We start from the raw sequence: 24348 nt of genomic DNA on the forward strand, positions 1-24348 counted from the left end.
ATACAAGTTATACAACTGTGCAAAAAGTATAACATCTGTATACACAAAACATATAATACACATACACACACACACACACACACACACACAAAAAAAAAAAACTATATGCACATAGTTGTATAGGGATAGAGTATCTTTAAAAGCATGCACAAGAAACTCATTACAGGAATCACATCTAATAAAATGAACTTGGCAAATCAGAAAAAATATATGCACCCCTATGCTCACAGCCCAATTTTTTATGATAGCCAAGATTTAGAAACAGTGCAAGTGCCCATCAGTAGATGAGTGAATACAAAAACTGTGGTATATTTATACCGTATGCACTGTAAAAAAGAACTGTGGCCCTTTGCAACAACATGGATGAACCTGGAGATTATTACACTGAGAAAGACAAATAAATACCATATGATTTCACTAACATGAGGAATCTAATAAACCGATGAACAAAATAGTATCAGAGGCATGGATACATGGAAGAGACTGACCAATGTCAGAGGGAAAGGGGTAAGCGGGCCTGGATGAAGGAAGGCGAAGGGAGGGGCTAAAGAATATACATGCACAGCGCATGGACACAGACAACAGTGTGGTGAGGGCCAGGGGCGGAGATGGTGGGAAGGGGGCTGGGTGGAGGTGGGCAAAGGGGGGGAAAATGAGGGACATCTGCAACAGTGTCAACAATAAAAAATTTAGAAAACAAAACAAACAAACAAACAAACAGGGCAAGTGGAAAATAAGCACAGGAAAAAACCCTGACCCACACTCTGTGGTACGTTGAAAATTCTGGACTCAGTGCATATTGATTATCTGTTGCTGCCAAACATAGTGACTTAAAACAAGAAACATAATCTGGCAGGTTTTATGGGCCAGTTAGGTTGCAGTGAGTAAGATTTGATTGAAGATTTGATGGAAGCTGCTTCTGCATATGGCTCTCACTGCTGGAACTGGCGTGGTGGGAAGCTTTAGTTCTTCCCCAGTGGGACTCTCCCTTGGTTGACTGTCCGAACAGAATGAAAGTGCCTCAACATAACAAAGGTCGTATATGACAAACTCTCAACTAATATCAACCTCAGTGGTGAAAATCTGAAAGCTTTTCTTCTAAAGTCAGGAAGACAAGGATGCCCACTCTCACCACTCTTACTCAACATACTAGTAGTACTAGGAGTCACAGCTAAAACAATCAGGCAAGAGAAAGAATTAAAAGGCATCCAAATTGGGAATGAAGTAAAATTGTCACCTTTTGCAGATGACATGATTTTTTTTATATAGAAAACCCAGTAATAAAACAATAAAGAAATACAGTAAAGTTGCAGGATACAAAATCAACGAAGAAAAAACCCACTGCATTTCCATCCCACAATTTCATATATACTGACAATGAAATTTCAGGAAGAGAAGTGAAAAAATACCTTTTGCAATTGGAACAAAAAGAATAAAATATTTAGGAATAAACAAAGGGGGGGGGAAAAAACAATAAAATAATGGACAGAGGACCTGAACAAACACTTCCCCTAAGAAGGCCAACAGATATATGAAATGACGCTCAATGTCACTAGCAATTAGGGAAATGCAAATCACAGCTACAATGAGATATCACCTCATACCTGTTAGAAAGGCTATTACCAACAAGACAAATAATAACCAGTGTTGGAGAGGTTGTGGAAAAAAGGAAATCTCATTCACGGTGGGGATGTAAACTGGGATAGCCACTATGGAAAACAGTATGGTGGTTCCTCAAAAAAACTAAGAATAGAGTTACCATATGACCCAGGAATCCCTCTTCTAGGTATTTACCCGAAAAATTTAAAAACATTTATTTGTGAAATATATGCATCCAAACTCATGTCCATTGCAGCATTATTCACAGTGACCAAGACATGGAAACTACCAAAGTGTCCTTTGATACATGATTAAAGAAGATGTGGTGCATATATATACAATGGAATACTACTCAGCTATAAGAAAAGATGAAATAATACCATTTGAGATATGGGTGGGCCTGCAGAAAATTATGCTAAGCAAAGTAAGTCAGAAAAAGCTAAAAACCCAAGGATTTCATTCATATGTGGGATATAAAACTGAAACTCATAGACACAGACAACAGTGTGGTAGTTACCAGAGAGAAGAATGTGGGAGGTAGTAAAAGGAGCTAAATATATGGTGAGGGAAGAGGATTTGACTTTTGGTGGTGGGCACACAATACAATATACAGAACATGAAATAAAAGATGTACACTTGAAACCTATATAACCTTATTAATCAATGTAGCCCTAATAAATTTAAATAAAAATAAAATTCTAGAACTACATAAATATGCACACTTACTCAAATACTACTGGAAGAAAACAAAAATGAGATTATTGTCATTTTCCCCTTTATTTTTAAATTTTTCTAATGTGTTTTAACAATTAAAATAATTCAAAAATTTAAGGAGTCCTACTGATTCTAATGTGATGGTAAAGTGTAACTCTGCCACCGCTTCTTAAATGTCAGGTTTAATCAAGTGTCAGAGTCCAAGAGAAAAGTTTGCTTCTCTGCCTACTTCACAGTCTCTCCAAAAGTATAAGCTCTGTCAAATCTGAAGCCTGTACATTGTCCCAAATCCTGCACATTACTTGTAGCCAGTGCTGCTATAAAATTAAGATTCATCCCTGAGGGGTCTAAAAGAAATGGTTAAGAATTGATAGTAAGTGCTTTAAAAAAATTGCAGCACTGGCTATATTATTAGTGACTATTATCTTTCACATTTAGTAAAATTTTCCTCAGGGTAGGATTACATCTATAAGCTTTGAGAAGGGAAAATGACCCATTTAAAATAATTTAAAGAAGTACTAGTCTATACACTTAAAGTTTTAAAATTTTTCATTATTTAAGGCACATGACACATTTATATAAATGCTTCACAAAGATATTACTTTATGGTTACCTAATATATTTAAATATCTGGAATTTCTCAAATATTAGTTTCCTATACTAATTATGTTAATCTACCTGATGAACACTTCATTTAAGTTAAGAGAATTTTTAATTTGACAAATGTTACATAAAACTTAAACCCCTAGTTGTCAATAAATATGAATAAATACTATTGTTACAGAACTGAAAAGCAATCTGATTTAAGGAAATATATTATTGTAGTAAATGTTCATATTTACAACAATGGTATGTCATCTTCATACACTTAACACCTCAACACATATTCTTTTTTTTTTAAATGTATTTTTATTTATTTCAGAGAGGAAGTGAGAGGGAGAGAGAAACATCAATGAAGAGAAAGAATCATTCATCAGCTGCCTCCTGCATGCCCCCCACATGAGCCCACAACCTGGGCATGTGCCCTGAATGGGAATCCAACTGTCACCTCCTAATTCATAGGTCGATCCTCAACCACTGAGACACCAGCTGGGATCAACGACAATGCTTAAAATAAGTTGTGGAAATACCAGGATTAGAATAATTCTTCCCTATTTTTGGAGCATATACCTTTAATCAAAAGCCACTATTAAAATTCTCTAGTTGTCTATTGATGGGTACTTGGGTTGCTTCCATATCTTGACTATTTTAAATAACACTGCAATGAACATAGGATGCATTACATTTTTTCAAATTAGTGTTTGGGTTCTTTCAGATACATACTCAGAAGTAGAATTGCTGGGTCATAAGGCAGTTCATTTTTAATTTCTTCAGTAATCTCCATACTGTTTCCACAGTGTGTGCACCAATCTGCACTCCCGCCAACAGTGCATAAGGGTTCCCTTTTCTCTGCATCCTTGCCAATACTTGTTTGTTGATTTATTGATGATAACCATTCTGATGGGTGCAAGGTGATATCTCATTGTTGTGTTAATTTGTATTTTTCTGATGATTAGTGACACTGAGCATTTTTTAATATGTCTACTGACCATCTGTATGCCCTCTTTGAAGAAACATGTATTTAGATCCTTTGCCCATTTTTTAATTGGACTGTTTTGTGTGGGGTTTTGTTTGTTTTGTTTGTTTGTTTTTGTATTGTGTTATATGAGTTCATTATACATTTTGGATATTAACCCCTTATCAGAGTTACCATTGGCGATTATGTTCTCCTATTCCGTGAGTTGTCTTTTCATTTTGTTCATAGTTTCCTCTGCTGTGAAAAACCTTTTCAGTTTAATGTAGCCCCATTTATTTATTTTTTCTTTTGTTTCCCTTGCCTGGGGAAATAAATCAGAAAACATACTGCTGTGATAAATGCTTGAGATTTTACTGCCTATGTCTTCTTATAGGAGTTTTATGGTATTAAGCCAAATTACCTTTGCTTTAAATGAGACGAAAATGTACTTTAAAAAGATGGCAGTTAGTAAAGTAATAGGAAAATGGATACTTTTTATTACTAAATAGAAAATTCCTAAAAATCCATATAGCTTCAATATTTTGGGCTATGACATGGAAAATAAACAATTTATTAAAGCTTATATTACAGTTTAAAAAAAGGGCTAAGAACACTTGAAATATTTGACCCAATGCCCAGAACATATACAAAAATGAAAAATTTTAAGAAATGCCGAGCACTAGAAAAATCAGTGAATCAATTCACAGGAAGCATGCAGACAAATGAACTTGTATAACTTAAAACAGTATAGGAATACCACATGCAGCTGGTCATAAGCTTCCAGAAAATAAGCATAAATCTCCAAGGAGCTAAAAGGTATCTGACCATCAAGGAAAACTGCTGTCCCTAAACACATGAAAGAGCCGGTTTACTCAGAACCTTTTTCTAGTGATGAATACTTGATTCTCCATGACAACCTCCAATTCTTTCCAAATCACAGCAGACAGTGAGAAGTAGAGAGGGTATGTGAAACACAACTTAAACTTTCTAACATATAGACAAGTCAAACCTGAAGTGCTCTAAGAAAGGGAAAAATACCCAGTAAGAGATCACAAGTTTCCCATTAAAACACTTACGTTCTAATTCTACTTTGCTTAGTTACATTCACTGGCATTTTTGTCTACCTTATTTAATGAGAATCCTCATCATTGAAATGGAGACCACATTATCCTGTCCGCCTCATAGGCTGTGGTGAAGATCCAGTGACTGAGAGTGTAGACAATAGTATAAAATAAGGATTGCAAAGAGGCCACAAAACAAACAAAAAGTAGGCCAGGTTTAAGAATATCAATAGTAAAACCAAGGAAGAAAAAGCCAAAAGGAAAAGTAAAGAATATGCCCCACTACACTAGCCTTAATGCAGTACCCAACTTCTTAGGAAGCCAATCCAGGAACAGATTTACCGGACAAAAAATACACACTATAATGAGAGATAATAAATAATTATAGAGTAGGCAGCTCCAAACTCTTTCCACAGAAACATAAAACAAAAAAAACAACAACAATCAAGCAGACCACATATGTATTATGGAAACTCAGAACGAAGAGAGAAAAAGGAGAAAATGTATTTGAAGATAACATGGCCAATAACTTGCCAAATTTCATGAAATACATGAACCTACACATCCAAGCAGCTGAATGAACTGCAAGGAAAGTAAACTCAAAGAGATCCAGAGCAACTCTTGACCAAAGCATCAAAAGACAAGGAAAGAATCTTAAAAATAGAAAGGCAGAATATAAAAGATCCTCAGTGAGATTTAAGGCGGGTTTCTCAGAAGAACCATGGAGGTCAGCAGGCAGTGAAACGACATACTTATAGTGCTAAAAAGAAAAGAACTGTCAGCCATGAATTCTATTCCTGGAAGAACTTTATGAATTAGAGAATAATTATAAATCTGTTAACGGGCATACAATAAAGATGTAATCCTATATAATAAAAAGCTAAAATGCAAATTGTCCCTTCGGGAGTTCCACTGGGGAACCTGATGTGCACTGACCACCAGAGAGTTGGCGCAGAACATGGAGGGTGACCAGCAGCAGCAGCAGCAGGGTGTTGAGGGAGCGAGGGAAGGAGGAGGCAGGAGACCAGGAGGCGGGGAACCTGATCACTGGCCAGGCCTAGGGTCCCTATCCGTGGTCGAATTTCATGCACCAGGCCTCTAGTATTTAAATAGATACTTAGCCATGGACTGACTTGTGCCCTCCCAAAAGTCATGTTGAAATACTAACACCCAGAATTTCAGAATGCAACTGTATTTATATAGAGAGTCTCTAAAAAAAGTAACTAAATTAAAATAAGGTCCTTTTGGGGGTTCTAATCTAGTTAGACTGGTATGCTTATCTATACTAATAAAGGGGTAATATGCTAATTAGACTGGACGTCTTCTGGAAGTCCTTTTGGACAAAGCCATGATGGAGGGGGCAAAGGCAGAGATAGTTAGGGGCAATCAGGCCAGCAGAGGAGAGCGGTTAGGGACAATCAGGAAGGCAGGCAGAAGCAGTTAAAGGCAATCAGGAAGGCAGGCAGAAGCAGTTAAAGGCAATCAGGAAGGCAGGCAGAAGCGGTTAGGGGCGATCAGGCAGGCAGAGTGGTTAGGGGCAATCAGGCAGGCAGGCAGGCAAGTGAGCGGTTAGGAGCCAGTGATCCCAGACTGTGAGAGAGATGTCCGAATGCTAGTTGGACATCCCCCAAGGGGTCCCGGATTGGAGAGGGTGCAAGTTGGGCTGAGGGGACCCCTTCCCCAAGTACAAATTTTGTGCACCAGGCCTCTAGTTAATAGTTAAGTACACACAGAGAGCAACACGAGGGGTCTGCACAGGAAAAAACAATGTGAAGAAGTAACAGGAGAGAGGACTTAGAGAATAACCAAAGCTGCTGACACCTTGATCTTGGGCTGCTAGCCTCCAGAACTGTGAAAAAACAAATTCCTCTTGCTTAAGGAATTTGTCTGTGTTACTATTGTGACAGCCCAATCAAACCCAATACATACTTATTTGAAATGACCAAAAACTTCCCCAACCTGGTGTAAAAAATAGACTTACAAGTCCAGGAAGCACACAGAACCCAAAACAAAAGGAATCCAAAGAGGACCACACCAAGACACATCATAATTTAAGTGCCAAGGGCAAAAGACAAAGAGAAAATATTAAAAGCAGCAAGAGAAAAACAGTTAATTACCTACAAGGGAGCACCCATTCGGTTGTCAGCTGATTTCTCAACAGAAACTATGCAGGCCAGGTGGGAGTGGCAAATATTCAAAGTGATGAATAGCAAGAACCTACAATTAAGATTACTCTACCCAGCAAAGTTATCATTCAGAAGGTCAGATAAAGAGATTCACAGATAAGAAAAAGCTAAAGGAGTTCATCACTGCCATACCAGTATTATATGAAATACTGAAAGGTATTCTTTAAGAAGAGGAAGAAGAAAAAAGTAAAGATAAAAATTATGGACAACAAATACATATCTATCAATAAGTGAATCTAAAAATCAAGTGAATTAAAAATCTGAGGAACAGAATAAACTGGTGAATACAATAAAACCAGGGCATATAAAGGGAGTGGATTGATAATTCTCGGGGGGAGAGGGGTGAGGGGTGTGGGAAGAGACTGGACAAAAATCGTACACCTATGGATGAGGACAGAGGGGGAGAGGTAAGGGCAGAGGGTGGGGTGGGAACCGGGTGGAAGGGAGATATGGGGGACAAAGGAGAAACAATTGTAATAATCTAAATAAAAATTTATTAAATAAATAAATTTTATAGGCCATATGTACATTCTTATCTTTATATAAATGTAAGATTTTTGAAAAAAAAAGAGTATGTACACTTGGATTAAACAGATATTACCAATGTTTAGTAAAAAATAACATTTTTCTTTTTGTCCCTTGAAATAATATATTTTTAGTCTTTGGGTTTCTTTTCCAATACTATTTCTCTGAACTATTACCAATAGGGCTAGACCCATTAGGACATCATTCTTTTATGTGTGGTAAAACAATATAGTTAAACGTATATTTCACTTTTACTTACAGCTCTGCTCTTATCAAGTCTACATTCTTGCTGTTACTCCAAATGTGATGACATCAAGCTAAGTATTGTTCCAACTAAAGCATTTAAGCATAGACTACTTGGGATTTTACTTACTAGCAACAGCTGGCATTTAGATCTATAAGAATTAGTTTCTAGCTCTACAAAATAACCATCTAACTTGAATCTAAATGCTTGTTTTGGTATCTAATTTTTTTATCAATCATGTTTATAGATTCATTATATATGCTATCCATCACTAAAATAAACATCATTTCAAAACACTCCAAAGCACCTTAGTAATTTCTACTTGTGCTGTCAAAATTGGATTCCAAATAAGTTACAATTTTAGTAAAGAAATTGAGAAAGTCTTATTTAACTTTACTGTCCTTTTGTGATGACCTCTCCCCGCACTTAAGTTATAAAGCAATCATATTACACACAAAAATGAGTCATTTGTTTGTTGTATGTATGTCATCAACACTTTAGAAGAAATGGCATACAAATTTGTTTTACTGTAATCTTTTTCTCCATTTTCATCTTTTATGTATTACTGAAGAGACAAAGACATTCTCCTTGTCTCACATTTAAAAAATATTTTACTGCCGACATCTTATCTAAGTCCAGCAACAACTACAGCCATCGTTTCGGCACGTGCCCAAGAAGGCCATCTCCCTCCATATCTTTAAGGTAAAAAATCAAATTAAGTACATCTATACATTTTGGTAAAATTGAAAAGTGACCAAAATGTTCACTAGGAAATCATCAATATCACAGGTAAGCAGATCACACCCCCTTTCCACACTATGGTATACAACGTGTGCAGGATATTTAGCAGATAATAGCCTTTTATTTCATTAAGAAGTTTACACTGAATGGAATTTGCCAGAATTTAAATTTGTACTCTGTCAAATATGCAGATAAAAAAAAGTCTAGAATTATATTTGGATGTGATACCTACAATATTTTATTTTATGTTGCCTGTGGTTTCATTAAAATCTTCAAGAACACGATTTAACAAAACAAAATATCTACAAGCTAATGGGAACAGTTTCTTGCTGACATATTTTGCCACATAACTTAATATATCAAAGTATGACTGTTGGTAAGATCTGAAAGAATTGGCTCTGCATTGTAAAAAGTGTTGACCTTTACTTTCCATATTACTTTCAGTTTATGTTTCATAAAGATGATGACTTTTTCAAATAATGTTCCCTTTCAATGTCTCTGCATATTTTTCCATAGCTACCATGTAAGTTATTGTTAAACTGCTGTACCAGGAGAAACCTATCTAATCCCAGTGTGGTGTTGGGGAATTACCGGGAGCACTGTTAGCCTCCATGTACATAAGCAAGCAAACTATCCTAGAGGTCACAGGACAGAAAGGGCCTACTAACCACATTAAGACATGAAATCACAGATTTACCAACTTAAAACATAGCAAGAAGCAAAGGAAAGAGCTGGGTAAGTTAATACTTTAGGGTGCAATCAAGTACTATAAGGACCATACTCCCTGAATGTTCAAATTTACTTTGAACATTCTCTACTTTATCAACTTTTCCTGATAATGATGGTGTGGTTATGAAAATAGGGTCACAATATGAGAAAAGGGGGCACATAACTAGTGCTTAGGAACAAAGAAGTGTACTCATTGCTTTCTGAGAGACATTCAAAAGCAAGGATGTTAAAACTTTGAAAATAGCAAGCTGAATAGTCATGGTTTTAATTTCCTTACCTGGGTACAGGTCATGTGGGGCCAGAATTAGAACATACTGTCACTAATGAGTGATCTATTATATTTGAAGGTGATATAACTGTCATCCCAGTGGTACATGATCATGACATGGTCTTTCCATTCTGTTCTATCTATGAATAATAATCCTGTTTGTTACAACACTGTTTTTCTTTATGCTATTTTTAGCAGTCTTAAAGGTTACAAACTTACTTGCTATTAATATTTAACACATCTTGTCAAGTTTGCCTGTTTCCCAAACTAGCTGTTTATTTATTATCTATACTTATAATATCCTGTGAGTTTTTCCTAATTCTTATAAGCTACGCATTTACTATCTATGAATTTAATCCATCCTGTTAGTTTTTCTTATCTTTCTATAAGAATGTAATATTTCAAAATACATATTACAGAAAACACATATTACACATGGTATGAAGCAACAAAATTTGTAGAATTAAATGATATATGAAAACTTGAATGATGACTGAATTCTTATCTTCTTATGGATCTCATTCTATTTTAGAACACTCAACTAGTATACTTCTATTGCACTAATATTTTTGTCCAATATTTGCTTCTTCAATGATCTAGAAATAGAGAAAATTGAAAACTGTAATCCAGCTGTTTTCTGGGGTGAAGGATAATTCAAATGAATAAGAAAAGGAGACAAAGACCTCAAACCATCCAATCAAACATACTGCCATTAACAAAACCCAGCACCATCCCTGTTGGGCTGTCCCTGTCAGCTCCTTCCTCCTGTATTTGCCCAGACTTTTTAGACAGCTTTAAGCCAATTTCAATGTCCTCATTCATTCACCACATTAGAAACAACCAAGGCTATTTTAGGACTGTTACCTCTAAGGTTCTAAATATTTTTTTTTCAGATTTTACTCAAAATTTAGACAGGACAGCTTAGGTTACCAGTTATTACCTAACACAATGACTAAAACATAGCAGATGCTCAATGTACGATGCACAATCTGCTTTGCGTACAATGGAATCAGTTCTTCCTATTAATGACTGCCAATGAAAAATCTGAGAAATTCTCCTTCTAAAAAAATATTTTTCAAACTGTGTGGTTATCCTAGTCATAAATTACATTTTGGCAATTATGAAGTTGGCTCATCAATCAGATGGAAAGGAAAAGTACTCTCAAAATATTAGAAGGACTGAAAAGCTAAACAAGATGTTCAATTGAGGGCTAGATTGAAATAAATATTTTTAAGTGGATGACAGCCACAAACCTGGTGGTTGTACTGTCCACGAATGGGTACATGTAGTTTTGTTAAAGTAAACTCGGGGGGGGGGGGGGGGTAGGGTGTGTGTGATCTTCAACCTTAGTGGTTTCCAAACTTCTTTTAGAAAGTAGTGTAATTTTTGCCGAAGCCGGTTTGGCTCAGTGGTTCGATTCCGGTCAAGGGTATATACCTTGGTTGCAGACACATCCCCAGTAGGCGGTATGCAAGAGGCAGCTGGTCGATGTTTCTCTCTCAACGACCTTTCTAGCTCTCTATCTCTCTCCCTTTCTCTCTGTTAAAAAACAAAAAAAAAATCAATAAAAAAAAAAAGTACTGTAATTTTTTTTAACATTCATTATCTCATTAATCCTTACATAATCCATCTGAGGTAAGCTTTTAACCCCATATTTACATATGAAAGGCCCCAAAAAGTTGAGTAAATTGATCAGCCAGTAAAGTGGACAAAGACTGAACTTAAACTCAGTTCTAATGGACTCTCAGGATCCCAAGATCAAGCCCATACTCTCGTTATGTTACCTCGCTTGATTGCTCAATAAGCAAATGAAACCTATAAATGCATCAGGCTAATACTATTCCCTGCTGAAGCACTTCTAGAATCTATTTTTTATTTTTAATTGTACTAAAACAGACATAACACAAAATTTACCTTTTTAATCATGTTTAATTATGTGAATACAGTGGCATTAAGTACAATCACATTGTTTACAACCATCACTACTATCCATTTCTAGAATGCTTTCATCTTGTAAAACTGAGACTCTACCCATTAGGCAGTAACTCTGCATTTCCCCTTCCTGCGACCCCCTGGTAACCACCATTCTCCTTTCCAGCTCTATGAATTTGACTACTCTAAGTAATTCATGACTAACTTATTTCACTTAGCATTAATGACTTCAAGATATTTATTTCAATCTAGCCCTCAATTGAACATCTTGTTTAGCTTTTCAGTCCTTCTAATATTTTGAGAGTACTTTTCCTTTCCACCTGATTGATGAGCCAAGTTCATAATTGCCAAAATGTAATTTATGACTAGGATAACCACATAGTTTGAAAAATATTTTTGTACTATGTCAGAATTTTTTTCCTTTGTAAGGCTGAATAATATTCCATTGTGTCTATACACACACACACACACACACACACACATATATATATATACATACATATATGGGTATATGTACACATACACACACGCATTTTGTTTATTTATTCATCCAATAAAGGGCACTTCGGGGGATTGTGAATAATGCTTCTTTTAATCATTTTGAGTATGTAGCCTGTCTTAGTCTGCTCAGGCTGCCAAAACAAAATATCATAACCTGGATCACTTAAAGCAATAGAAGGTTTATGTCTAATAGTTCTGAAGGTTGAGAAATCCCCAAGATCATGGTGCAGTTGGTTCAGATCCTAGTGAGAACATTATCCTCATGTGGCAGAGAGGAAGGGAGGAAAAGGGGGAGAGGGAGAGACACAAAGAGAGAGCAAGCTTTGTGGTGTCTCTTCTTATAAAGGGACCCTCATGATCTCCTTTAGCCATAACCTCTTAAAGGTTATGGCTATACCAAATACCATCATATTGGGTGTTAGGGCTTCAATATGTGGACACAAACATTCAGTCCATAACACACTCAGAAGTGGAATCACTGGGTCAGACAGTAATTCTGTTTGTAATTGTCTGAGAAATGCCCACACTGTTTTCCATCTGGCTACACAATTTTCATTCCCACAAACAGTATACAGGTTCCCAATTTCCCTACATCCTTGCCAACCCTTGGTGTTTCATGTTTATGTGATAGAAGCTATCCTAATGGGTATGTGGTGGGCAGTAAAACTTTTAATAGCTAATATACAAAACAGGAAAAAAAGAAAAAAAAAAGAAAAAAAGAGAACCGCTCTGCCTTTAAAGCAAAAAACCTAGAAAAAAATCTAACATTACCCTCCTGCTTATGACAATCTGAAAGGTTCCACAAAAACTTTGGGGGGGAAATCTTGGGAAACAGACAGATAAGCCAGTCTTACAGTGGGAAGTGGGGTTCAAGTTGGATAGAGAAACATTGCTATTCAGGGTATCTCTGTTTTTCTAGTTCAAATGTAAAACTTCCTAAAATCTAGGACATAAGATAAAAATCCTGAGAAAAAATGGGAATTATTGTGATTCAACTAGGAATAGAACATCACATTGGAGGAGTACCTAGGAAGATACACAGTTTTGCCTTCAAGTTTCCAGAAACTGAATAAATCACATATATATTATGTGACTACTAATATATTTTTATTCTGGTTCTTATAAATTTATTTGTCTTCTACAGATAAAGAGGGCTGCTCCTACATTATATTATACTTAATAGTTCATAATTTTCTCTCCCCACCCCAGCACCCCCTCCCCAAATATATTTTCACTACAATAAAAGCTTAAACAGTGTGGGCCAAGTAGATTATTAGCTTTTGCAGCAAAAACATCTAATAGACTACCTGGCACACAGTAGAAATTAATAAGTGACACAAAATAAAGGGAGAAAAAGGAAAAACAAAAAGGAACATTTCTTGTACATATTGGCTGAGCTGATCTGAAATGAAATGCTCTCCCTATGATATAAAAGAAAAACTGCTCGCTGGCAATTAGGTCAACTACAAAAATATCACTAATGAGGTAAAAATATTAGATGAGCCACTCAAAATTTTGAATTCCATTTATTTCCTTGCTAAAGATAGAAATAAATAAAGCATTACTAGAGTACATTGTTACAAAGAACATGAAGTATTATAAAAATTGTAAAATAATAACAGTTGGACAATGATTATTTTTAAAATATATATATTTTATTGATTTTACAAAGAGAGGAATTGAGAGGGACAGAGTTAGAAACGTCGATGAGAGAGAAACACCGACCAGCTGCCTCTTGCACACCCCCCACTGGGGATGTACCCAAAACCAAGATACATGCCCTTCACCGGAATCAAACCCGGGACCTTTCAGTCTGCAGGTCGATGCTCTATCCACTGAGCCAAACCGGTCCCGGCGACAATGATTATTTTATTAATGAGAACAATATCAGCCAGAAATCCAATGAGGTCATGATATTAATTATGTAGTAATAAACTTTGGAAAGATAGATTGATGAAAATGCTCAAGGAAGGAGCATTTTCAGATCTAGAAAGAGAAACAACTGAAGAGGTAGTAGAATGTGTTTTGATAGACTGAGGCTATAAAAAAGATATCTGTTATGGGCAGAGTTGAGTCCCCATCCTGAAATTCATATGTTGAAGTCCTAAACCAGTGAATTCTTTGGAGATAGGGCCTTTCAGGCAATAATTAAGTTAAATGAGGTCCTAGGGCTAGGGCCCTTATTCATAGGACAGTTGTCTACATAAGAGGAGGAAACACAGGAGAGGTCTGTCTCCATGTGGGCACAGAAGAAAGGTCATGGAAAAACACAGTAAGAAGGCAGCCATCTACAAGGCAGAAAGGAGACCTCTCCAAAAACTAGCCATGATGGAACTTTGATCTGGACTTAAACCTCTAGAACTATAAGAATATAAATTTCTCGTTTATGCCATTCAGTCCATGGTATTTTATTATGGCAGCCTAAGCGAACTAATACATTATCCTTTTTCTTTTAACCTGAGCTAACTAAGTAGAAATGTCCTTTGTAAGCACTATATGATATGCAGAAGCCATAAAGTTTAACTATATTTAAAAAAACTAAACACTTCAGCACAGTAAAAGCCACTAGAAGAGTTAAAGTACAACTAATACTTACAATTTATAGGATAAAAAGCTATCAAATAAGGAATTTCTACAAACCAGTAACATGAACATTCAAAAAATAAGTCAAAGAATTTGACAGTTAAGAAAAAATGTAAATAAACAATAAACACATTAAAGATGTGCAAACTTATAATAACTAAAGAAATACTAATTAAAAAAACTTTTGTTGATTAGATGGAAAATGACTGCTAAAATCCTAATTCAGAATTAACAGAACTATTCTATAGCAACAAAATATAAATTGGAACAATTAGGCAATGACCAAAAGTCTAGAATAATTTTGAATCCATTTCTTTAAAACTTTAAAAAGAATTCACTAACCTGGGCCACTTTCATTGAATTCTGGGTAGAACCACCGGCATGATATTCGACTTTGAATTTTTTTACAAGTTCATTAAACCTGAAAGAAAACCACAGTAGAAAAAATAAGTTAGCATATGTCAGTTGTCACAATGCAAATTTCTGATTAGAAGCGCATTAAATTGCAATTGGCTATAAAAAAGACATTATTCAGTAGACAACTATGAATTTTTAATTATATAATTATGATGCATAAATAAAAATATTGTATAAAAAACTTTGCTACTACCCATACTTAAGAAATTTATTATATAAATGTACAACCATAAGAATTTAAAATATATAGGCTTTCCATTATTGAACTAAAGTTAGAAATAAAAATTCATAATTATAAGCAATGGATATTTTCCTACATTAAGTGTTGCTCTCTAAAATCCTTATAAATGTACCCTACCTAATGAAAGAGTGATATGCAAATTAACCATCACTCCACTCAAAACCATGCCCACCAGTCAAGCCCACCAGCCAATCAGAGTAAGTATGCAAATTAACCCCAACCAAGATGGATGCAGCCACAGAAACAGGTTAAACAGACTAAAATGTAGGTCAAAATAAAAGTAGTAAAAACTGACAAAGAAAAGGTAGGTTATTCTCTCTGCCAGGCTAAAAAATTTAGACATTATTCAGTAGACAACTAGGAATTATTAAAAATCTGTTTACTGCTAATATGAAAGCTAGCTGGTTTGTTTGTTTTTAAATGATTATAGCCCTACTTAAAGGACAGGGTGGAATAAAGGAAGGAAATATATTGTAAACCTGGTATATAATATATATAATATATAATATAGCAAACATAATATTGTATACCAACTATAGTTATGTAGAAAAATTAAAAATAATAAAAAAAGAGGTAGATCACCTGATTAGAATAGTTCATACCAAAGATCAGATACTGAGCTAACAGCTGGAGAAACATGATCAAGCTAAGGAATCATTTCTGAGGCTAAAGACATAGCATGTGATAACTACAAATGGGAGATATGGCAGATGAATGACAATTCATCTCAGACAATTGTAGTTCGGATGACTAGTTGGATGGTGTTTGAAAAGGAGATACAGGATAGAAGAAAAGTCATACGCAATAAAGAAAAATCCTAAATGGTTGAATGACAAGCCAAAAATATTTCCAGCCCTAGCTGGTTTGGCTCAGTGGAAAGAGCATTGGCCTGTGGACTGAAGGGTTCTGGGTTTGATTACAATCAAGGGTACATGCCCAGATTGCAGGCTCAATGCCTATGCAGGAGGGAGCCAATCCATGGTTCTCTGTCATCATTGATGTTTCTCTCTCTCTCTCTCTAAAATTGAAAAAAAAAAAAAAAAAAAAATATATATATATATATATATATATATATATATATATATATAAAATTTCCGATCAGGAAATTTATTGCAATGAGGCAACATTTGTTCCCCTTAATTTTCTACAATTTGATCATCTGCTTATTTCAATTTATAGTGAAAGCATTTCTATTAAGGGTAACTTTTAAATAAAAGTGAATATCACTGAGGTTTAATTCAGAATTTCTTGCAGACTAATCTTATGGAAAAAAGCAATATACTATATACTTCTAAATAAGTTTTAATATTTATTCTGATAATGTGTAGGGGAATTTAAATTCTAAGTAATGCTTTCCACTCTCCTATCACATATTACTAAATACCTAACAACAATTTAGAATTCCTGACAATTAATATGATGGCTATCTATCTATATCTATATTTATGGTTTTTTTTTTACAAGAAAAGTAAAATACAGGGAAGTAGAGGTTTCAAACACTAATGTGGTAGGCAAAACAGTGACTAAATTGTGCACCTGAAACCTGTATAATTTTGTTAACCAGTGTCACCCAATAAATTCAATAAAAAGAAGAAAAAACAATATTTATTGGAAGTAGCTAATATAACTATGTATAGCTACCATACCTTAGAAAAATAATCACAGGACTCTTAATTCCACTGACTGAGATCCACACATAAGGATCTGAATGAAAAAGTAAGTCTTACTCCCATGATCTGGGCCAAGTATGGTTTAGTTCAATTTGTAAGATTTCAAGATTTTAAAATCTAGAACATTTTGAATTCCTATCTTCATTTGGTTTTTGGTTAAATAATTTATTTCAAAATATCTTTTTAAACTTTACATGAATTACCCATAAATCAGCAAGACAAATGGCAAAGTCATATAAATGTGAGAAACTGACAAGTCTGACATCCTATGATATAAAGTCTGAATAAGTCATAGTGATTCTAGTGATTAAGGATACTAAAGCATTGTTCATAATTTCTGACTTAAACATAATTGATCAACTATTTTTAAAATAGACTTAGTGTTATAGAAATACTTTTTACTATAATTATTAACTTTGAGAAGGTTTTACTATCCAGAATATTATCAAGAACTCTCAGAATAATAAATTGGACAAAAAGAATAGTAACAAAGAAAAGATACAGATGACAAATAAGCATAGATTTTTTAACATCATTACTACAATAATTAGGGAAATACAAATTAAAACCATAAGGAGATAAAGCCATAAGGAGTGACTTAAAAAACTGACAATACTAAGTGCTGAAAAGGATGTAAAGCAATTGAAATGCTTATAAAATAAAAATGAAAAATGGTACAGCCTCTTTAGAAAATAATTTGGCAATTTCTTTTAAAATTAAACATGTAGTTATCAGATAACTCAGGCACATGACGGGTTATAAAAGCCTTATTTATAATCAACAACCCACATATTCCTCCTCAATTAGTGAATGGATAAACAAATTGTAGTACATTCACACAAGGAATACTATTAAGCAATGAAAAGAAACAATGAATACATTCAAGAACATGACTGAATCACAGAAATATTAGGTTATGTTAAAGAACACCAGACAAAAAAAGGCCTACATAAAATATGATCCTATTCATTTGACATTCTGGGTAAGATAAGCTATATGGATAGAAATCAGAGTAGTGATTGCCAGCAACTGAGGGTAGAGAAGAAACTGACTATAAAGAAATTTGAGTTCTAATTGGTTTGGCTCAGTGGATAGAGCGTTGGCCTCTGACTGAAGGGTCCCAGGTTCAATTCCAGTCAAGGGCATGTACCTTGGTTGCAGGCACATCCCCAATAGGGGGCATGCAGGAGGCAGCTGATTGATGTTTCTCTTTTATCGATGTTTCTAACTATCCCTCTCCCTTCCTCTCTGCAAAAAATAAATAAAACATATTTTTTTGAAAAGAAATGTGAAGTTGAGGGGCAACGGAAATATTCTATTTTGGTGTTGGTTACACAAACTGTATACACTTGTGCAAACTCATAAAATTTTACACACAAAAAATTTCACTCCATATAGATTATACCTCAATATATCTGATTTATTAAATACATACATACATACACACACAATATCTAAGTAATCAATTAAGGAAATTCCAAAAAACTCCCTCTCCCTCTCCACATTATGTATATACATATGTACATCTCTATCTACACAGAAAGACATGGACACACAGAGACGTACATAAACCACATTTGAAACTAAAAATAATCCTAAAGATAAAAACAATTATCCCAATTTTCTAAGTAAAGACACAAATTTTGAATTTTAGTAACTCATTTTTAAACTTTGGATTTTGAAATTAGTTTCAAAGTATGTAAAGGCTGCAAGAATAAGAGAACACCTGTACATTTTTTTGCCAAAATTCACCAATTTTTGCAGGTTTTTCCTTTCTCTATAGATACATAAATATTTAGTTATTCCAAATCATGTTGAGATATGTTGCATATATAACACTTTTATTTGTAATACTTCCGTGAAAATTTTCAGAAGATAACGTTTATGTACATGAAATCATTTTATTTGGGGCTTACTATTGATATGTCCAATTAATCCAACACAATCCAAAGCTATTGTATTACCTCATCGCTTATGTATTATGTATTTCTCTTCTAACGAGATCCCTTGCTCTAAGTACAGGGCAAAGCTCAGGGCTCCTACTGGGCAAGCTCCTTATAGGGCAAAGAACAGGGCTCACTAGAATAGACTGGGGACAATGTATTGCCTGATCCTAATCTATGTCCAAAACACAAGTCTGGGACCTGTGTGTCCGACTTTTTCTTTTCAGCAGTGATTGTGTCTGATCTTGAACATATTTCCCTTCTTTTTCACAGTCTCTTAAGCCTTCCATTCACCTCTACTTTCCTAAGGTACCGACATAAAGAAGCAGTAAGAGTTCCATTGAAATATAATATTTCTTCCTCTACTTATAAGAAATTTGAATTCTTAGTATATTCTATCTCCTAGTAATTTTAATGGTAAGGTTCTATGTGATTACATTTGTGTCCCTTGTTTCAAGAATATTGAGGAAATTCATATTTAAATTTCCAAGCCCAGTTTAAGTGAATTTTGATGAGTTTCTCTTTAGCAGACATGGTACATATTAAAAAAGATCCAGCCAATAATTAAGAAAAATGTTAAAAACATGTACAATAAATATAAGAACATTTGGAATAAAAACCTATGGCTGAAGCTAAACAAATTTTTAATAAAAGAGAGTTTGTTGATTAATCATTTTTAAGATGCATTCTAAAAAGCAGGAAGATAAGAAAAATATAAAAAAGGAAAAGGGAGAGAGAAAATAAAAAACAGCAATAGCTCTTTATAATGGTAATTTTTCTAGTTATCTGATATTAAGTAAATACTAGTTGAAATGAGAAAGATTTTATTATTATACTCTGTAACTTAGCACCAATAATTCTTATATCAAAAAGTCCTTATAAATAAGATATAAGAAAAATTATGAACAGGAAAATGTATGTAAAACTAGCCTCTATAATTTCTAGGTTTTCTTAGGGCAGATACTTCCCACTTTCACATTAACTAAAAATCTTTCTTTTTCCAGTCTTGGAGAGAAAATCAGCGTTCAGCATATGTCAGTAGATAAAGCATATCTCACACTGCGCTAACACCACCACAGCACAGAAACAAACATCAACAACTTTGAACATTTCATAAAGGAAGATATATGAGGGATAAGACGTAAGTAAAAATTTTAGAGTAAAAAAATAAAAATTAACTCCCTTAAGAACACATTCATAACTGCCAAGTCATGTTTTTGATGAAGTTCTTTCCTGAACTTATCTAAACAAATAATAAATGAAAAAAAAATCAGTTAATTCTAAACAGGTTATACTTATTAAGACCAAATGCTAATATAAAAACACGGGGGTGCAGTGGGGCATCCATAGGCAAATTTTAAGATTCAAAGCTTTGAAATCTTTTACCACAAATGTTTAGTGAAAAAAAAAAAAAATCACTTAAATGTCAGTTTGATAAAAGCCAAAAGAACATTTCCCACATGTGTTTACATTTAAGCATATTTTTAAAAGATGGAAAAAGTAACAGTCATTCAAAACTGAGGTTAAGCTATTAGTTTATAAGGGTTGTAATTTAAAGGTATTTCTCCAGCCTCTAACTTCATTTTCTTTGATAAGAAAGCAGTTTTAAGCATGTGTTCCTTAGATAACTACTTATTCAATTCTAAAATGACTAAAAGGTTTAAGTATTCCCATTTATAACACTGAAGATGAACGAAGTTTTTGCATGAGACAAAAAATATTGTTGACAAGCAGTTTGTACATAGGTATCTATATATAAAAGAGCCTAAGTGGCCATTATGACAGAATGACTGGAACAACCAGTCGGCCAGTCACTATGATGCGCACTGACCACCGGGGGCAGATGCTCAATGCAGGAGCTGCCCGGGTGGTCAGTGAACTCCCACAGCCAACCTCCCATGGCTGGCCAACCTCCCGCAGCCCCTCCCCCCCATGTCCCCTCCTCCCCATGTCCCCTTCCCCCATGTCCCCTCCCCATAAGCCTCAATCGCCGGCCAGGCCAAGGAATCTCACTCTGCACGAATTTGTGCACTGGGCCTCTAGTAGATTATTAAAATAAAATGAATTATACCTAAACTCAGATGCATGATATGTGCATTAGGTTTCTACCCATTACAAAAACACAGAACAGAATTTTTTAAACCAACTTCAATTTTCACTAAATAAAAAAATTGTTTGACATATATATTTAAACATTCAAGAAAAGGCCATACATAAGGAGAAGAGGAATAGTGCAGGACAGGACTTTTCCAAAAGAGCTATGTAGACTTCTGATAAATCTAACGTGCCATCTGCATGTGCACACTCAGTTCCAAAACTTAAGTTATACCTCCTTCCTTCTATATTGGTTTGATTTCAGCTGCTATTTCTATCACAGAATCCATGGTTTGTAATGGGGCCTTAGTTTCTCTGATCACAGAAAAATTCTAGAAACACATGCTAACAGATATGCAGAAAATGTATTCAATCAACAATTATTTTTCCTCTACCAAACTTAAAATCACTATCAGACATAGTCAAACTTTTCAATATCTTCAAAAAACATATCATATGGGATTTCTGATCCTGAGTAGCATATAGAGGGACACAGCCAGAATTCCTGCTGAGAAGAACTAGAAAAGTCATATACATTATAATCATTAAAGGTACGAAAGAGCTGTGGAAGCAACAAAGACCAAATGAATACATTCCCAGGGAGGTGAGAACTGTTCAGAGGGAAGGCCAGAACTAGCAACTGTTAGACCTGTCCAAATTTATAGCCAGTAACATGGGGTTAGAGAAACAAAATTTGATATATCGGGGATTGCAAATATTTGAAATATGGTTTGCCCAATAAACACATTTGCTCAATTCTGAAAGTCGATGGAAAGCTAAGAAGGTCAACCAAAATCACCTGGAATGCAAAAAGTTCTCCCAGTCAGGCAGTGCTTATTACAAAATAAAGACCAAGAGAAAAGGAACTAAAAACATAACAGGCAAGCAATGAAAGCCCTAAAAGAAGTGGAGATTGAAAACGAAAGATACATGGACACTTTACCCGTAGGCACTGAGAGGGGATATACATCTGTACTGATTACATCTAGAAGCTGAAAATTCAGATTTTGGTCTTAGCAGAATACTAGGATGGGGGTGGAGACCAAGGTTAAACAAAAAAAGTAGGAATTTCAGCCATTACAAAGTACTAAAGTGATAAAATTGGACACTGAGGGCCTTTGCTGACAGAAGGTCAGTCTCCCATTTGAGATATTTGCCAAATTTTGAAGGTGGACACGGCAGGAGGACAAAGAACTAAGCTGTAAACTCTTGGCGCAGTACTGGTGCCTTGTGCTGGTGGACTGTTTCAGAGCTTATGAGACCAAGACTTGCTGGTCTCAATTAAAACTCCTAGAGAGCCAAGTTCTAGAAACGAACAGTAGGAAGTCTATCAAAACTGAAAATCAAATTTGACCTACCTTAATCACTGATTACTTGCCTCATAAAGAAAAGAGTGAACAGTCTAGTAGAAGATAAAATCTGATGAACCTACAGTTCTTAAATAAACAGTGTCTGGCAAGCAAAACAACTGATAGTTATGTAAAGAGGCAAAATAATTAGACAAAAAAGGGGGAAAACAAAAGAAATTGTTTCAGAAATGATTCAGCCATTGGAAATAAAGGGATCTCAAAATAATTATGATTAAAATTTTAAGGAAACAAAGGAAAGGATGCATCAACTAGATAAAAGAATTGAAGAATTTCAACAAAGTTAAAATTATAATAAAAATAATAAAATAAATATCTAGAATGGAATAATTTAATATGAATCTAAGAATCCGCTAAATAAGTTTAAATTTAGACTATTCTCTCTGTTTCTTCCCACTACTTAGCCAGACATGGGCTCAGCCATGGAAATCTGTGGCAGAACTGGGAAAATAAAGTGCCATTTCTCTGGCTAGAGGACCAAAAAGGAGAACTCTGGGAATCACAAAGTACTAGGACTCTTGAAATATCTTAAAAAAGAAAAAGAATCAGAAAGAAATAGAAGATATGGAGAAGACCAAATAAAAATAGAATGAATGAAAATTTAAAACTCACTAGATAGGCTCAGTAGAATAAGGGAGAAGACAGAATTAAGACTCAGTATAGATAAAGACGGATCAATAAAAAATTTTTTTGAAGAAATTATGTTTTCAGACCTCCCAAATTTGATTAAACACTCTTCTACAGGCTTAAGAAGATCAGAAACCCCAAATAAAATAAGCCCAGAGAAATCCATGCCCAGACCCATGAGAAGAACCCAAAGAGTGGAAGTGGGAGGAACATGAACATGTAAGAGGAAAAGGTTCTAGCAGAAAGAAAGGAGAACAAACACCCACCTACAAATAAAGGAGGACAGGAGAAAATGAGACCTCGGAAAGGAAGGAAGGAATATCCAGCACCGCCAAGGACTAAGGACATATAAAACAAATTATTTGTTATTAATAAGATCAAAATATTATTTCATATGATAAGCCATCAGAGTAGAAAGCATTTCTTTTTCTCTTTTTTTTAAAATATGTATTTTATTGATTTTTCACAGAGGAAGGTAGAGGGATAGAGAGCTAGAAACATCGATGAGAGAGAATCATCAATCAGCTGCCTCTTGCACACCCCCTACTGGGGATGTGCCCGCAACCAAGGTACATGCCCTTGACCGAAATCGAACCCAGGACCTTTCAGTCCGCAGGCCGACGCTCTATCCACTGAGCCAAACCGGTTTCGGCAGAAAGCATTTCTTAATGGTGTCAAGACAGACCTGACTAATTTCATGTTCATCGAACTGTTTGGTCTGACATGGGACAGTGATTTAAATTATTTAAGATTAAGTTTTCTGAGTTTTTGTTTCCTAAGGTATCCTTAGTTTTTCTCAAATCAGTTGGGATTTTGCCTATGTCCCAGATACCTACTGAACACTAGGTAAAAAACGAAGGTAAAAGAATTCAAAAAAGGACATAGAATATAGTTATTAAAAACTTAACTATAAGGTATAAATTTTAGGTTAACACTTAGATATGATGTTACATGGTAAAAAACAAAAACAAAATCAAATTGTTTCTTAACAACTGAGATCAAATGAGGCCCTCCTAAATGCTTCCCCTACTATTGTATAATAGGCTCAAGACAAGGAAAAAGGATGTGTGCGTGCACTTTTGTGTGTGTGTGCGTGTGTAGTGCACTATTTCACTTTCATTTAATAACTGATCTTTCACTTAATACAAGACAATACCACTCTGTTGTGAGGATTATGCCAGTGCTTTGAAAACAATTAGCACTCAAATGTTACCAACTATTTTTATAATTGTAGAGGAATAAATTAGTTGCTGATTTTGCAGAGAATATTCGATTCAGCTATTCTCTTATGAAAAACCAAATGGTTGATATCTTTAAAATTTTATGTTCAAACTTCCCAACAACATTTAGG

General features: G+C 34.8%; 1 protein-coding gene across 2 annotated transcripts in view; it reads right to left on the reverse strand.

Moving 5' to 3' along the window:
• ADK (adenosine kinase) overlaps positions 1 to 24348 on the reverse strand; it is a 418239-nt gene that overhangs the window by 268788 nt on the left and 125103 nt on the right. For both annotated transcript variants that reach the window (XM_036438185.2, XM_036438186.2), the window contains exon 4: positions 14981 to 15059. In XM_036438185.2, the coding sequence (XP_036294078.1) occupies positions 14981 to 15059 (79 nt within the window). The remainder of the gene's footprint in view (positions 1 to 14980; positions 15060 to 24348) is intronic.

Source organism: Pipistrellus kuhlii, unplaced genomic scaffold (assembly GCF_014108245.1).
Source record: "Pipistrellus kuhlii isolate mPipKuh1 unplaced genomic scaffold, mPipKuh1.p scaffold_m20_p_15, whole genome shotgun sequence".
Taxonomy (NCBI): Eukaryota; Metazoa; Chordata; class Mammalia; order Chiroptera; family Vespertilionidae; genus Pipistrellus; species Pipistrellus kuhlii.